This window comes from Onychostoma macrolepis, chromosome 19, assembly GCF_012432095.1.
Source record: "Onychostoma macrolepis isolate SWU-2019 chromosome 19, ASM1243209v1, whole genome shotgun sequence".
Lineage (NCBI taxonomy): Eukaryota > Metazoa > Chordata > Actinopteri > Cypriniformes > Cyprinidae > Onychostoma > Onychostoma macrolepis.
The window spans coordinates 32,983,281-33,000,780 of NC_081173.1; the positions used below are offsets into that span (position 1 = coordinate 32,983,281).

At 41.1% G+C, this 17,500-nt stretch overlaps 1 protein-coding gene, 1 non-coding gene and 1 pseudogene across 5 annotated transcripts in view; 1 reads left to right on the forward strand and 2 right to left on the reverse strand.

The window, feature by feature from the left end:
* Positions 1-5,204: 5,204 nt before the first annotated feature.
* On the forward strand, positions 5,205-5,379 carry LOC131526470 (U2 spliceosomal RNA; annotated as a pseudogene).
* Positions 5,380-6,824: 1,445 nt separating this feature from the next.
* Positions 6,825-17,500, reverse strand: part of col14a1b (collagen, type XIV, alpha 1b) — a 60,791-nt gene continuing 50,115 nt past the window's right edge. For 2 of the 4 annotated variants that reach the window (XM_058753527.1, XM_058753529.1), the window contains 10 exons: positions 15,920-15,973; positions 15,788-15,841; positions 15,662-15,715; positions 14,693-14,764; positions 14,583-14,618; positions 14,439-14,505; positions 14,171-14,359; positions 14,008-14,085; positions 11,012-11,167; positions 6,825-9,002 (listed from right to left, as the gene is read on the reverse strand). In XM_058753527.1, coding sequence (XP_058609510.1) covers positions 8,758-9,002; positions 11,012-11,167; positions 14,008-14,085; positions 14,171-14,359; positions 14,439-14,505; positions 14,583-14,618; positions 14,693-14,764; positions 15,662-15,715; positions 15,788-15,841; positions 15,920-15,973 — 1,005 coding nt within the window. In that variant the 3' untranslated portion in view covers positions 6,825-8,757. Of the gene's footprint in view, positions 9,003-11,011; positions 11,168-14,007; positions 14,086-14,170; positions 14,360-14,438; positions 14,506-14,582; positions 14,619-14,692; positions 14,765-15,661; positions 15,716-15,787; positions 15,842-15,919; positions 15,974-16,667; positions 17,231-17,500 lie in introns of those variants that run through there. The other 2 variants (XM_058753528.1, XM_058753530.1) reach the window with 2 other exon arrangements.
* Positions 12,018-12,092, reverse strand: trnaa-agc (transfer RNA alanine (anticodon AGC)). Its single transcript has one exon. It is a non-coding gene; the product is annotated as a tRNA-Ala (tRNA).

Genomic DNA, 17,500 nt, shown 5'->3' on the forward strand with positions numbered 1-17,500 from the left:
AAACAGCGCTGTGAATGTGCTGAGGTCAAATATGTCTCGCGCCAATTTCAAAGATCAATTAAACAAAACTGTTACATTGTTACTGTCACAGTGTATATAACTATTGTTAAATAGCCTATTTACTTTTCTGCTTCATTTCATGTTTCTCTTTGCCCAGTAATTAACGTTCTGTGTCAACATAGCAGTTTAGGACTTAGTACCATAAATGTTTTGCAAATACTATAAATAATACAATCATGTCAATAAAGCCATGTCTGTTTCTGTAGATGAGCGTCTGTATTACATGCGTAACATACCTAACCCTAACTACGCAAGTTACTATTATATATATATATATATATATATATATATTACTATTATTTATTATATCTATTATCTGCATTTTATACCTCAGTTGACTAACTCTTGCATGATAAATGTGAGAGACATGTGAGCAACACTGATAGACTGACCGTGCATACAGTTCTAAGCTAGTTTTTGCTTTGAAGCACACTCTCCTTCCACTTCCCTGATTGAACCCATGATGACAGTCTAAGAAACACTCATGATCTTGTCGGTTAACGGTTAATAATGGCTTAACGACTGACGGTTGTCGGCTATAGGAGAAATAAAATAACATTCCTATTTCCTAATAAAAGTTAAATAGAAGCATGATAATAATACAGCTGCTCCTGTTTATGATTATTGCTTGATGATCAAGTAAACAGTCTATAACAAAAAAAAAAAACTCATGACACTTCTTAATAAAAATGTTTTTATGTAGGCCTATACAATTTAATAATAGGCTATATAATTCAGTTTTGTTTCAAATGGATGAAGAGCCTATATAATTTACGCAATATAGGTGAAATTATGTATGGAAACAGCTCAAGGGCAATTTTTTTTTTTTTTGCGATACACCAAAACTAACACGACAATTAGTTTTTTAGGGATGACATCATCACACAACATTTTAAAAAAGTTTTTTTTATTTTTTTATGTATATTCTCTTTGTTGATATAACAAAACAGAGCATAAACTGGATGGAAACTTGGCTAGTGACAGCAGCGCACTTTACAACCTAATGACTCGGACCTCTAGTGGGGCCCTAGTGGCGGCGGGGCCCTAAGCAGCCGCTTAGTTCACTTATAGGGAGGGCCGGCTCTGCACACACACACGCACGCACACACACACACGCACGCACGCACGCACGCACACAAGCAACAAGATGTAACGTGATTTTAAATTATATTTTTGTAGTCTTTTATTGTCTTTGGTTTTAAAATGCTTTATACCTTTTTAATCATACTGCTTATGGCTCTCACTATCTCTACTTTAAATGTGAGAAGTGTGAAGAGCAAAATTAGAGCACAGAGCGTTTTATCATTTTTAAAATCTTTTAAGTCGGATGTGTTTTTATTACAAGAATGTGGTCTGCCTTTTTTAATGAATTACAGGGAATGGGAGGAGCTTTGGACCCCACGGCTTTCCATCTGGAGCGGGTCCAATTTTAACAAAAATGACGGTGTTGCCATTTTAATTAATAACCCCAATATCTTGGTAAAGGGCAGCACTGTGGTGAGGGATGGGCGGGCACTTTTAACAAATCTGACTTTTTTAGGGAAGGATTTTAACGTTCTTAATGTGTATGGTTTTACGGAGAAAAATAAAAGGTATAAGCTTTTAGAAGACTTGCAGCCCCACATGCTAGGTAGGGCTCCCCTAGTGGTGGCAGGGGATTTTAATTGCGTTTTATCCAAAAAAGACAGGAAGAGGGTAGGGGAGGATTTTAAAGTTGATAAAACATCGGTTTTACTGCAAAATTTAGTCAAAGATTTTAAGTTAGTTGACTGTTTTAAACAACTGCATCTAAGAGAGGAGGGCTTCACCTGGTTCAGTGGTGATAGCGCCAGAGCCTCTCGAATTGACTATGTTTTTACAAGGGACTGCCCGCCAACCGATGCAACATTGACCCCCCTCTTTTTTTCAGATCACTTAATGCTGTCTTGCACACTTTCACTCCCCTCAGGTGTGACAGTAGGGGGAGGGCTGTGGAAGCTGAACTGCTCCCTTTTAGAAGATGAGGAGGTAGTCAGTGAATATAGGGAGCAGTTCAGCCAATGGCAGACCCTCCAAGACTTTTATGACACACGAGCACAGTGGTGGGAGATGGTAAAGGAGCGGACGAGACAGTTTTTTAGGAAGATAGGGAGACAAAATAAGAATAGGGAAAAGCGACGCATGATGGGGCTGCAAAAAAGACTACAAAGGTATTTTAATCTTTTAAATAATGGTATTGATTTTAGCGAAGAAATCAAAGAGGTTAAAAAGAAATGTCAGCCTGTTCTAAAGTAAAAAGCGAAGGTATAATTTTAAGAAGTAAAGAAAGAGATGTCGAGGAAGGTGAAAAATGTACCAGGTACTTTTTTAAAAGGGTCATAACAAGGGGAGGGGCAATCACAACTTTAAAAACTGGAGGGAGGGAGGCAAGCACAACGAAAGGGATTTTTAATGAAATAGAAACATTTTATGAGGACCTATACAGCACCAAAGAGATTAACAATGAAATTTTAAAAGAAGTATTGTCTTTTATGGAAAAAAAGCTGGAGGGTCAACAGTTGCTTTTATCCCAAGATTTTACCATTTTAGAAATACAGAAAGCTCTTAGAGGTTTTAAGCGGGGAAAATCCCCAGGACAAGACGGACTACCCTTAGAGTTTTATGTGACGTTTTGGGATATTTTAGCACATGTTTTACTCACGGTTTTTAAAGAGTTTGAGACCCTTGACAGACTTCCAGACAGTTTTAGAACAGGGATAGTCACGTTACTTTACAAAAAAGGAGATAAGACTGACTTGAAAAACTGGCGACCAATAACACTTTTAAACTTTGATTGTAAGCTTTTTAGTAAGATTTTAGCTACACGTATGTCGACGGTTTTAGAGGACGTGATCCACCCGGATCAAGCATGTGCGGTGCCCGGAAGAAAGATAACGGACAGCCTAGTGCTGATTAGAGACGCCATCTGTTACGCGAGAGACAGAAACATTCGACTAGTAGTCCTAAATTTAGATTTTGAGAAAGCATTTGACAGAGTCTCGCACCAGTACCTTTTTCAGGTACTGGAAAAAATGGGGTTTCCAAAGAGGTTTATAGCCTGGGTGGGACTGCTGTATGAGGGCATAGTCAGCAAAATTATTGTAAATGGGCACCTTACCAAGGCTGTAAGGATTCACAGCGGTGTCCGTCAGGGGTGTCCGTTATCTCCTCTTCTGTACGTGGCTTGTATCGAGCCACTGGCACAGATCTTGAGAAGGGACAAATGGATCAAAGGACTTCACGTTCCTGGGACGGGCGGACTGACAGCCACTTGTGTTTTATACATGGACGACGTAACCCTTTTAGCGACGGACGTTTTATCGGTACGAAGAGCAATGGACTTGACTGACTGGTATGGTCGGGCCTCGGGCGCCAAACTTAACAGGAACAAGTCCGAGGCCCAGCTCTTCGGGCCGTGGGGAGACGTGGACACAGGTGGACTCGACTTAGCTTTTAAAGACAATGATTTTAAGGTTTTAGGAGTGAAATTTGACAGAGAGGGAGGTGGACGGGAAAACTGGACTGACTTGTTAGGGAAAGTTAAGCAAAGACTGGGGTTTTGGGGACTGAGACAGCTGACAATAGAAGGTAGAATTTTAATTTTTAAATCTGTTATTTTACCGCTAATGTCACTTGTCTGTTCTGTTTTTAGTCCACCCCGGAGATTCCTGGCACAGTTGGAGAGGGCGGTGTTTTATTTCCTGTGGGGGTCCAAGTGGGAGCGCCTAAAGCGAGAAGTCGTGAAAAGAAAACCCGAGAATGGAGGAAAAGGCCTCCCAGACCCCCACCTGTTTTTAGGCAGCCGCTTCACCGCCCTCCACATAAAGTATGCTGTGACCCCATCCAAAGATAACAAGACGGCAGCCATGACACGGTTTTGGATGGGGTCTTATTTAAGAACCTTAAAGATTTTACCTGTTGACCTGAAAACACCAGTGTCTTTTAACCTGCCAAAAGAATATTGTTTTATCAAAAAGTTTTTAAAGAGATACCTTTTAGAAAAAGCAGAAGTCACCATTTTAACTAACCACAAGCATCTCGTCTCTCTTGTGCAGGATCGGGAACCGGTGAGTCCAGTCCCAGGCCTCACACTAGGTGAGGCCAAACAGGTTTGGAGGAACGCTTCTCACCCCGCTCTCCAGAACCGGCATAAAGATCTATCGTGGATGGTGGCTCATGAGATCCTCCCGGTCAGAGCGGTTATGCACTCCAGAGGCATGGCCAAAAACGCGATCTGCCCTCGGTCCGGGTGCAATTCCCCGGAGACCGTCCGACATCTGCTCTGGGAGTGCGGCGCTGCGCGGGCCCTGTGGGCCAAGACCGGCCCCCTGTTTTTCCCGTGCCTACCAGCGGGTGGGGCCCAGTTAGGGTACCAGCTCGCCATCCTTGGGGTGGGCCGGGGCTTGAAGGACTTAACAGCACAGGAATTTACCTCGCTCTGGCTCACCCTCAACGTCATCAAGGATGCCATCTGGGCCACCAGAAACCTGCTGGTGGGGAAGCGCGTCACGGTAACCCTCCATGCATGCGAGCTAAAGGTAACAACAATGCTGCAGGGGTACCGGACGGCGATATTCGGACGAGGGGGCCGGGGTCGCACGGGAAGGGTCCCGGGCGCCACCGCTCCTGGCTGCCCGTAGATGCACCCTCACCACTCTGGCTACGGGAACAGCGGGCCAGCGGGCCGGAGGAGAGGGGATCTCCGCTGAGCCCATAAGGCAACAACATCTCACGCGCCTGTTCTGGAGAGCGGGGTGAAGACAGATTGATAAGGACTCACCCCCGGTCTTGCACAACAGATGACTTTTAAAGTCATTTTATTGGTATATTTTATTGTGTTTTAGAAATTGGACTTGGTTTTTTATTACAAAAAATGAGATGCTTGTTTTAAATTGTTTTTATTGTTGAGACACTCACACCTTTTAACACACACACACACAAAATGGACTTTTAAAAACAAGACACACACACATTGGTTTTAATTGCTTGTTTTTAGCAATTATTGTATTTCCTTTTAACCATGTGTATTCATTCTATTTATTACTGCTTGTTTTAAAATGTATGTGTTTGAGAAAAAAATAACAAAAACAAATGAGTGTGGAAATGTCTAAACGAAAACCGTGACAATAAACTTTTTCGAAAGAAAAATCTGTTCTTATCAGTTTAATATCTGATACGTCCCCTACCCGGGGACCATATATTAAATTGATTTTTGGAGCAGGGAGATGGAATAGGGGCTTGCTCCGTCCACTCCACGCATCGACCTGGTATTGCAGTATCTCCAGGTACGGTGTATCCCCTTTTGGGGAAATATGAATGGTTTAAAATAAGTTAGTGTAGAAGTAACAGTATTGCTTTGAAAACTTGTAACTCTGTCGAGTGTTAGTCGAGAAACCGCGCTGTGCTGATGCCGCAGTATGGCTGTTTGCATGGCCCTGTATGACAAGATAAAAGGCTAATTAGAAAAACTTGCATAGTGCTCTAAACGTGGATGTTGTTGGAGCAGTAGCTCTAGTATGAAGATGGTGTGTCCACTTTAAAGCACGCTCTGTGGTGGATGAGGTCAAATATGTCTCGCGCCAATTTCAAAGATCAATTAAACAAAACTGTTACATTGTTACTGTCACAGTGTATATAACTATTGTTAAATAGCCTATTTACTTTTCTGCTTCATTTCATGTTTCTCTTTGCCCAGTAATTAACGTTCTGTGTCAACATAGCAGTTTAGGACTTAGTACCATAAATGTTTTGCAAATACTATAAATAATACAATCATGTCAATAAAGCCATGTCTGTTTCTGTAGATGAGCGTCTGTATTACATGCGTAACATACCTAACCCTAACTACGCAAGTTACTATTATATATATATATATATATATATATATTACTATTATTTATTATATCTATTATCTGCATTTTATACCTCAGTTGACTAACTCTTGCATGATAAATGTGAGAGACATGTGAGCAACACTGATAGACTGACCGTGCATACAGTTCTAAGCTAGTTTTTGCTTTGAAGCACACTCTCCTTCCACTTCCCTGATTGAACCCATGATGACAGTCTAAGAAACACTCATGATCTTGTCGGTTAACGGTTAATAATGGCTTAACGACTGACGGTTGTCGGCTATAGGAGAAATAAAATAACATTCCTATTTCCTAATAAAAGTTAAATAGAAGCATGATAATAATACAGCTGCTCCTGTTTATGATTATTGCTTGATGATCAAGTAAACAGTCTATAACAAAAAAAAAAAACTCATGACACTTCTTAATAAAAATGTTTTTATGTAGGCCTATACAATTTAATAATAGGCTATATAATTCAGTTTTGTTTCAAATGGATGAAGAGCCTATATAATTTACGCAATATAGGTGAAATTATGTATGGAAACAGCTCAAGGGCAATTTTTTTTTTTTTTGCGATACACCAAAACTAACACGACAATTAGTTTTTTAGGGATGACATCATCACACACCATTTTAAAAAAGTTTTTTTTATTTTTTTATGTATATTCTCTTTGTTGATATAACAAAACAGAGCATAAACTGGATGGAAACTTGGCTAGTGACAGCAGCGCACTTTACAACCTAATGACTCGGACCTCTAGTGGGGCCCTAGTGGCGGCGGGGCCCTAAGCAGCCGCTTAGTTCACTTATAGGGAGGGCCGGCTCTGCACACACACACACACGCACACACACACACACACACACACACACACACACAAAATCTCTCTCTCTCTCCCTCAACTCAACTTGCTCAACTTGACACACACGCACGCACACACACACGCACGCACACGCACGCACGCACGCACGCACACACACACACACACACACACACAAAATCTAAACTTGCTCAACTTGACACACACACACGCGGTTTTCAGCAAACATTTCAGTTGTTTTTTAAAATATATTTTTTATTAAATCCTTTGACAGAAGGCTGACATTCTCACAAGCACACAAATACTGCATGATAATTCATCTGATCATCACAATATAGCATTACATCAAACCTAGAAACATGTCACATATGAAATGACTGTAAACAACGGTTTAACAAGATAGATCAAAACATGCTGAATACTGAAAAAAATACAGAAATACTTGAGATAAAATAAATAACTCTGAAGATAAAACAACGGCTTGAAAGTGAGATACAGACGAGGAACGGCAGAGAACTGCAGAAGAACAGCATGACTGAAAGCCTGGACGAGTCTTATTACAGACGAGCAGCACATATATATATATATATATATATACATATAGTCAGCCGATATAAAGAGGCACTTTAAGCTCAGATCAGAGAATCAGAGCTTATGAACATCTGATCTCACAATTAAACAATCAGTCATTCATACAGGCAGATTCAGAACAGAACGAGCAGCTTCCATACAGATCAAAATACTGATATACTGACAATTTCTGTTTTATATGAAATATTCTCCACAGTACTTGAGCGCTGAAATGACTAATTTCCTAAGCTTCACTTTTTGTAATGTATTCAAATGTGTAAAAAAGTACAATAAAAATCTTGGCATATTTTCCACTGACTGTTTTTCTCTAAATATGACACTCAGTCTTATTGATTTATATGTAATCATATCAATAACGGCTATATTTCAAGCATCAAAGCGCTGGATCTGCTTCTGAATCAGACTGATGGAAAGAAACGATTCAAGTAAGTGAACTGATTCAATCAGAACGAATCTGTTCATCATTCAGACAAAACTCGCCTGCTGCTGCTTTCTTTAGAAACTTAAATAGCCTAAATAACTACAACAAAGCTCATATTCCTCACTGTGAATACATCGCACATATTCAACACATCTCCTAAAAAACAAACAGAAATGTGACCCTGGAGCACATATTTGTAGAAATAGCCAACAATAACAAGTATATATAATAAGTATGGTCAAAATGATCCATTTTTCTTTTATGCCAAAAATCATTAGGATATTAAGATCATGTTCCATGAAGATATTTAGTAAATCTCCTACCGTAAATATATCAAAACTTAATTATTGATTAGTAATATGCATTGCTAAGAACTTCATTTGAACAACTTTAAAGGTGATTTTCTCAATATTTAGATTTTTTTGCACCCTCAGATTCCAGATTTACAAATAGTTGTATCTCAGCCAAATATTGTCCAACAAACCATACATCAATGGAAAGCTTTCATATGATGTATAAATCCTAACTTAAAAAAACTGACCCTTATGACTGATTTTGTGGTCCAGGGTCACAAATGAACATTAATTCAGTCAGAAAGACACAGAGTCAGATCTAATGGTTGCAGACAAACACTGTATCTGAACAGCATAAACAGGACAGCATTTTAAAATGTGAAATGCTTTTGTTATGAAATGTATTTGATATGTAGATAAGATTAATTTCATCTGGTCTACTTATAGAAATCATCTTTAATTGTATGTATAGGCATGAATAAGCAGAGTCCAATCATCATCATCGCTGTCCTTTAATAACTCACACACACTTAGTGTTTAAACCAATGGATTTCTATGGGAGTTTATTCCCGGTACAGAATAAAAATGACTTTCATCTCACAATCCGGACTCTTTTTCCTCACAATTGTGAGTTTATATCTCACTACCACACTTGTCTTCTGAGTTTCTCTGTGCCGTCAGCAGCGATGCGTTCGGAGCGTCTAGCGTCTGCGCGTGTGCCGCTGCATGCCGGGCGAGCGCAGCTCCTCCTCTCCTTCACCTATGACGGGGTCGTCGGGCTGCACGGGCCGCGGCGGAGGGTAGTTTGGCTGGTAGTAGGAGGTGTAGGAGCCGTAGGGGTCGTCGTCCTCGGCCTCGGCCTCGGGGCCATACGGCTGGTAGGAGCTGGGCGGCAGTTGAACTACAGGAACATCTGTGTCAGTGAGGTCAGCATCGACGCCCGGCTCTGAGCCACAAACACACAGCGCACAAGCAGCACGAGAGAGACACGCGTTACTGATGCACAAGCAGCCCAGGCCACACCCACTGCACCGCCCCCAAAGATACAACATTAACTGATGCATAGGCCACACCCACTGCCCCACCCCCAAAGATACAACATTAACTGATGCATAGGCCACACCCACTGCACCGCCCCCAAAGATACAACATTAACTGATGCATAGGCCACACCCATTGCCCCGCCCCCAAAGATATAACACCATTCACTGATGCATAGGCCACACCCACTGCCCCACCCCCAAAGATACAACATTAACTGATGCATAGGCCACACCCACTGCACCGCCCCCAAAGATACAACATTAACTGATGCATAGGCCACACCCATTGCCCCGCCCCCAAAGATATAACACCATTCACTGATGCATAGGCCACACCCACCCACTGCCCTGCCCCCAAAGATACAAGAACTAGGGCTGGGCGATCATCACGTGTGACGCGCTCATATCGCGAAGCACCATTCACACAGAAAGTGCTTTTGTGTTGACAAAGATGCGACGCGGACAGTGGAAGAGGTAAAACATGAAGGAAGATGGGAGTGAACTTCTTTTAACTTGAGCGCCGTGTTTTTAGAAAGCCGTTTCATGCAAGAAACGCGAGCGCGACAGTCAAACGCATCCAAGTTTACATAGAAAAAACTATGGAAAAGCAGTGCAAGTAATATTTCTGAACATATAATATGTATGAGGCAAGTTTGTACAAGATGCACAAGATGATTTGTTTAACATTTACACTTCATGTGTGGAGCACTTGGAATAGAATATTCTTTAACTAGAGGGTTAATAAAGAAAAAGTTACTTGAATCATGTTATAGTTACATTTTCAAGTTGACTAGTTAGAAATCGTATAAAAATTGAGAATCGGAAATGTTCCAAAAAAATAGAGATTTTATTTTTTGCCATATCGCCCAGCCCTAACAACACCATTCACTGATGCCCAAGCCACACCCATTGCCCCGCCCGACAGATAAACCTTACCGTTCGTTGCTGCCCAGGCCACACCCCATGCCCCGCCCCCACAGACACTCATCACCAATCACGTGTTAGATGTTCAGCCTGTTTCGCCGTGAGCATGTCAGGAACAGCACACTAGTATTTCTGCAGTATGTACTCAGCGTATAGTATGTGAATCCTCTGCACTCATGCAGTACTGAGTATTATTCACAGCACATGATGAACTACAGCCAACGCCATTTCTACAGTAATCCTCTGACTTACTGAATCAAACATGCAGCATTGTGAGGTCATGTGACTGTTTGAAATATTCAGTATTACACATACACTGTTTCATACACTATATAAAGGAACACGATGCATGAACAAATTTACTTGCTTTAAAATGCATTTCAAAAGAGCTCCATGTTTGCTCTGCCTGTTTGCACAATTTGGCACATCTTTTTGTGATTATAAATTAAAATGTCTAATAATAATGATTTAATATTTATTTTTATTAGTTATATAACATTAGTATTAAATAAAAATATTAAAATAAGAAATGTTACAATTGTAATTTTTAATTGCAATTTTACAGTTGTACTGCATTTATTATTATACAAAAACTAATATTTATTCATTGGCTGTTTTAATTTTTTAATTTTCAAAAATCAAGCATTTATTTTGACAGAAAAATTCAGGCAACCCTGAAGCTTCTCTTTTGATGTTTGTGAAGATGTTTGGCGCATGCTGTGTTTTAAATGCACGTTAAAGTGACTCATAATCAGAGCGGATGCAGTTCATGTCGCAGTGGCAGTCAGTTTAATAATCACAGTTTTATTTCAATCATGCAGTCTCATGCATGTAATTCCAGTTTGAACATCTAGAGTGAGAGTTCATGTTGTCTCATGCAGCACATGCACAGAGACATCATCATCACGAGCATGACATTACGAGTCTTATGAAGCGCATTAAGGACAGCAGTGAGGGTTAGTACACACACACACACACACACACTCACCTCCCACGTTGTAGCCGAGGCAGGCGTTCTGGTCGCAGTATCCGGGCGGGCCGGGCGGACCAACCGGTCCTGGAATCCCGGGTCTGCCGGGACTGCCGGGGTTACCGGGGCGGCCAGATTGACCTGGACTTCCTGTTCTGCCTTCACCAGGAGCTCCTGTGGCACAGCAGGACACAGATTCCTCAGCTTCCTGTTTCATATTCTATTCACTTATTTGAATACACACACACTGTCAGACTCAGAACACACACATTTATGTAGTATTTGTGCAGTTGTCTGTCTGAAGTTAACATCCCAGACAGCAAGCAGTGTCGGTCCAGATCCGGCCCACATCTGGCCTGCATGGTTTTCACACGGGCCAGATGTGGGCTGGATCTGGGCCAAAACTATGTTGCTGTTTGGGATATTATGATGAAAGATTATCAAAACCAACATTTATCAGAATCAGATGAATCGCTCACATTAATTAAGACAGTAAACAGTTGTGTGTGCATGTTTGTGTGTGATTCACACAATCTGTCAAGCACATCTTACCAGCAAACATACACTGATTCACATCCTTCTCTTCACTCTCTGAGGCAGAAGTCTCTAAACTCATCCTCTCTAATCATCCTACTACTTGTCCGCTTGATCCTATTCCATCTCATCTCCTTCAAGCCATTTCTCCTGCAGTTGTTCCTCACATCGTTAACACATCCCTTCACACTGGTGTTTTTCCCTCAGCATTCAGACAGGCTCGTATAACCCCACTACTTAAGAAACCCACCCTTAACCCATCTCTTTTAGAGAACTACAGACCGGTTTCTCTTCTTCCTTTCATAGTAAAAACACTTGAACGAGTTGTGTTCAACCAAGTCTCTGTCTTTCTCACACAGAACAACCTCCTCGACAGCAACCAGTCTGGCTTCATTTACATTTACATTTACATTTATGCATTTAGCAGACGCTTTTATCCAAAGCGACTTACATTGCATTCAAGTTACAGTTTTTACATTTTATCAGCTCTTGCTTTCCCTGGGAATCGAACCCATGATCTTGGCGTTGCTAGCGCCATGCTCTACTATTTGAGCTACAGGAAAGCTACAGGAACAGCTTCAGAAGTGGACATTCAGCCGAGACTGCCTCGCTCTCAGTTGTTGAAGCCCTAAGACTGGCAAGAGCGGTTTCCATATCTTCATTACTTATCTTGCTGGATCTGTCTGCTGCTTTTGACACGGTTAACCACCAGATCCTCCTGTCTACCCTATTGAGAAAGGGCATCTCAGGAACCGCACTCCAGTGGTTTGAGTCTTTCCTCTCAGATAGGTGCTTCAAGGTATCTTGGAGAGGTGAGGTGTCCAAGTCGCAACATCTAGCTACTGGAGTGCCTCAGGGCTCAGTTCTTGGACCACTTCTCTTCTCTGGCTACATGGCATCACTAGGTTCTGTCATTCAGAAACATGGCTTTCATATCACTGCTATGCTGATGACACTCAACTCTACCTCTCATTCCATCCTGATGATCTGATGATAGCTGCTCGCATCTCAGCTTGTCTAACAGACATCTCTTGCTGGATGAAGGACCATCACCTTCAACTCAACCTTGCCAAGACAGAACTGCTTGTGGTTCCAGCAAACCCATCGTTTCATCACAATTTCACCATCCAGTTAGACTCATCAACCATAACTCCTTCAAAAACAGCCAGAAACCTTGGAGTTATGATTGATGATCAGCTGACTTTCTCAGACCACATTGCTAAAACTGTCTGGTCCTGCAGATCTGCTTTATTCAACATCAAGAAGATCAGGCCCTTTCTTTCAGAACATGCTTCACAACTCCTTGTTCAGGCTCTTGTTCTGTCCAGACTTGACTATTGCAATGCTCTCTTGGCAGGTCTTCCAGCCAGTTCTATCAGACCTTTACAATTAATCCAAAATGCAGCAGCAAGATTAATTTTTAATGAGCCGAAAAGAATCCACGTCACGCCTCTGTTCATCAATTTGCACTGACTACCAATAGCTGCTCGCATAAAATTCAAGGCATTAATGTTTGCCTACAAAACCACCCCCGGCTCTGCACCCCTTTACCTAAACTCATTACTTCAGACCTATGTGCCTCTAGAAGCTTGCATTCTGTGAGTGAATGACGCTTTATTGTTCATCCCAAAGAAGCACAAAATCACTTTCACAGACTTTTACATTAACTGTTCCCTCCTGATGGAATGACCTGCCCGACTCAATCCTTAGCTATCTTCAAGAATCAGCTAAAAACACATCTCTTCCATCTTTATTTGACCCCTCTAACTCTAGCATTCTCTATTCTAATTCTGTTATTTAAAAATTCTATTCTCATTTGTAAGTCACTTTGGATAAAAGCATCTGCTTAAATGTAAATGTGTGTGTGTGTGTGTGTGTGTGTGTGTGTGAGTGTGTGTGTGTGTGTGTGTGTGTGTGTGTGTTTGTGTGCACGTTTTTGTGACAAATCAGGACATAGATGTGTATAATGACGAGGGTATGACAGGTATTACAAGGAGAAGGTGACTTTTCAGGACATTGACCCATGTCCCCACTTTTCAAAACACTTATAAATCACTCAGAATGAGGTTTTTTTGGGGAAAGTTGAAATGCACAGTCTACTGTAAGGGGTAGGTTTAGGTGTAGGGTTGGTGTAGGACAATAGCACATACAGTAAGTACAGTATAAACACCATTACGCCTATGAAGAGTCCCCACTTTTCACAAAAACGAACATGTGTGTGTGTGAGAGTGTGTGTGTGTGTGTGTGCGTGTGAGTGTGCGTGTGCATGTGAGTGTGTGTGAGTGAGTGAGAGTGTGTGTGTGTGTGTGTGTGTGTGTGTGTGTGTGTGTGTGTGTGTGTGTGAGTGAGTGAGTGAGTGTGTGTGTGTGTGTGTGTGTGTGTGTGTGTGTGTGTGTGTGAGTGAGTGAGTGAGTGTGTGTGTGTGTGTGTGTGTGTGTGTGTGTGTGTGTGTGAGTGTGTGTGTGTGTGTGTGTGTTCACCTGGCGGTCCAGCAGGTCCTCTGGGTCCCTGGACTCCCACACCTGGATTGCCCTTCTCTCCCTTCTCGCCCAGAGGTCCTGATGACGATAAACACACACAGTTTCATTATGATTAGGTTAGTGCTGCCTGTGTGCTTCAGTCTGTCAGTGCAAACACAATCACCTCGGGCTCCCGGCTGGCCATTCTCTCCGTTACTGCCTGGGAATCCCGGCCGTCCCGGCGGCCCCTGCTCTCCCTGAGGTCCTGGAGACCCCTGTCGGCCTGGCTCTCCCGGCGGCCCGGGAACGGTGCGGATCGACACCGGCTGACTGGGAATGTGGTTCAGAATGGAATTGTACCGCGCCATGTGACCTGCGGCCGGAGAGAGAGAGAGACGTCAGACACGCAAACGCAATCCCAGCATGCTGTGCGTCTGCGCCTCTGCACTCACTCTGGATCAGCTGCTCACACACTTGTCTGGCTATGGCTTGGACAGAAGCCGAGGACTGGAGTTCCCCCTGTTAAACACACACATGAGCATCAATGAAACACATCAGAGATGAGAACGTGAGGATGACCTCGGTATCTGACTCACCCGCTCGCCCTTCTCTCCCTTGTGTCCCGGGGGTCCCTGAAACAGACAGAGGAGGTTTTAGCATCGGTTCGTGGCTGCTATCATGTGCACACGCGTGTGGAAACACATACCGGAGGACCCTGGTCTCCTGTGGGTCCTGGAGGGCCATTTTCCCCCGGCGCCCCCGGCACTCCTGGACCCCCCTGAGGACGAGATGCCGGTTATAAACACACTCTAGCGACTGGAGTGGAGTAATACTGGACAAACTGACACTGCGATAGTTTGTTCTTCTGCTATATGAAAAATACAAGATTTATAATATAGCTTTATTTGTAAAGCATTGAAACATTCTGGAATGACTGGGGTGATTTTGTTGGGTGATGCTTCTGCATAGAAAAATAAAATAAAATAAAGTAAAATAAATGAATAACTAACTCTTTTTTTGTGTGCACACCATACTTTTAGGGCTCAACAGTTTGAGAAATATTGAAATAAAGGTGACCTAAAAAAATCTCTTAAAAGCCACATTCCCCTGTTGTTGACTCATTTAATGACTATAAAATAATAATAATTAAAAAGGTTATTTGAGATTATTGGTATATAAATATATTAAACAAAATAAGAACTTAAAAACTATTGTACTGTAAAATAAAACATTGAATATTTAATAAATATAATAGAAAATGTTATTTTATAGCACAACTTTAAAATTACATTAATTAGGAACAATAATAAAAATGAATGGTTTGTCAGTCTTTTTTAAGAGCAGATGTGCCCAAATGTTTTAAAATGAGCCACCAAAAATACAATTTGACTGAAAGTAAATGTTATTATATTATTATATTATATTATATTAAAAATGTTAATATTTGTAATATTTTTAGTTAATTAAACACTTAAATAATTCTTATGTGTTGAAATTATTTTTTAATGAAACTCACTTTGAGTTTTTTACATTTCAATGCAAGAATAAAACAAAAAACAGTTAAAATAAGTTTTTAAATTTTGAATTTCCCCTATTTGTCCCTTCTTTTGTAAAATGGCGTGGTGGGCCGTATCAAAGGTCATCGATCTGGTGCAGGGTGAAGCGTGTGACTCACTATGGTCCCCGGCGGCCCCACTCGTCCCTGAGGCCCGTCCTGACCCAGCAGCCCCTGTGGAGGACGAGAACACAGTGATCATTCTGCCGAGCGCAGCGTTAGCATGACGAGCGACGGACACGTTACCCGCGGTCCTGGAGGCCCGTCGCGTCCCGCAGGCCCGGGAGAGCCAGGAACACCCTACAAGAACACGAGACGATCTTCAGACGCACAGCAGACAGACAGAGAGAGAGAGAAGGTGAGCGGCGAGTGATTTACCTGCAGCCCTGGAGGACCGGCGTCGCCCTTCTGACCCGTCTCACCCGGAGCCCCCTACCAAACACAGCTCACTCAATACCAGACATCTGCTGTACTGGGCGCACTGAAATACTACACTAGAGGAAGTGACCCCAATAACCCCAATCATGCTTTTATTGTGAAATTATTTATTTTTCACCAAACACTTCAAAGGTTTGGTTCTTGAGTTTTCGGTGATCATGTGTCGGATTAGCGCAGGGGTGTCCAAACTTTTTTTAAAGGGGGTCAGATTCTATGATGTGGACACACCGGGGGGCCGGATGCTTCTCCCTATATATACACATATATTAGTGCTGTCAAACGATTAATCACGATTAATCGCATCCAAAATAAAAGTATTTGTTTACATAATTGTGTATATTTATTATGTATATATATATATATATATATATATATATAAATACACAAACATGCATGTGTATATTTTTTAAAAGTTGTTTCTTTATTAAATATATTTATATACAATATAAATTATATGAATATAAACATATACATGTAAATATTTTCAAAACATACCGTATGTGTGTGTATTTATATATGCATAATAAATATATACAATACACACACACATATTATGTAAACAAAACTTTTATTTTGGATGCGATTAATTGTTTGACAGCACTAATATATATATATATATATATATATATATATATATATATATATATATATATATATATATATATATATATATATGTAATAGTAGTTGACAGTATAAGTAGCTTGAGTTTTGTTGAGGATGTAAAATCTGTAAATATTGACAACCTTGTTTCAAAAGTTTTAATAATAATATATAGAATGGCTTTATGGTATTTAGTCTATTAACAAATTTATTTTGTATAAACAGAAAAGCACAAAACTGCTTTTAACAAAAATATCTGTAATTTGGCCTATATTTCATCACTCCCTCACATTACACCAATGTGTCTACATTAATAATATAATAAAATTTGCTATGAATATCCTACATTTCTGCCACAATACCACACTCTGGTTATTGTTACTACAGTAAATCCACTGTACATGTTTTTGGTTGAAAACTGTCGTACAAACGCCTTCTTAAGGCCAAAGTACACTTAGCTTTTACTATGCGTCCGTTAGCGTACGTCAGCTGTTCAAAGTGTACTTCATTTGATAGTGTGCGTGGACACAGGTGTTAGACACATGCGCACTGTTGAGATCTGATCTTGTCCAGTAGAGTTGCAGATGTCTTTTCTCGTCTATGCGTCTATTGTTTCTGCCATCTTCGTTAGTTGTTGTTCTTGTTCTGACCTTGTGGACAGAGTAAGTACTGCAGAAACTATTCAAAGCGCATCTCCACTCATTTAATATTAATTGAATAAACATGAATGGAAGATTCGTCTTAATCTGATTTAATACCCTGTTTAGCATATGTCTCTGAGAAATAACTGAGATGCGTGTGAGACTAACAGGGTCACTTCATTTCTCTCAGATGCAGTAGTTGTGAATTACTGAAGCAGTGTGAACTAGGGCTGTCAAAACTACATCTGAATCACTTACGTAACAATAATAATCAAATTC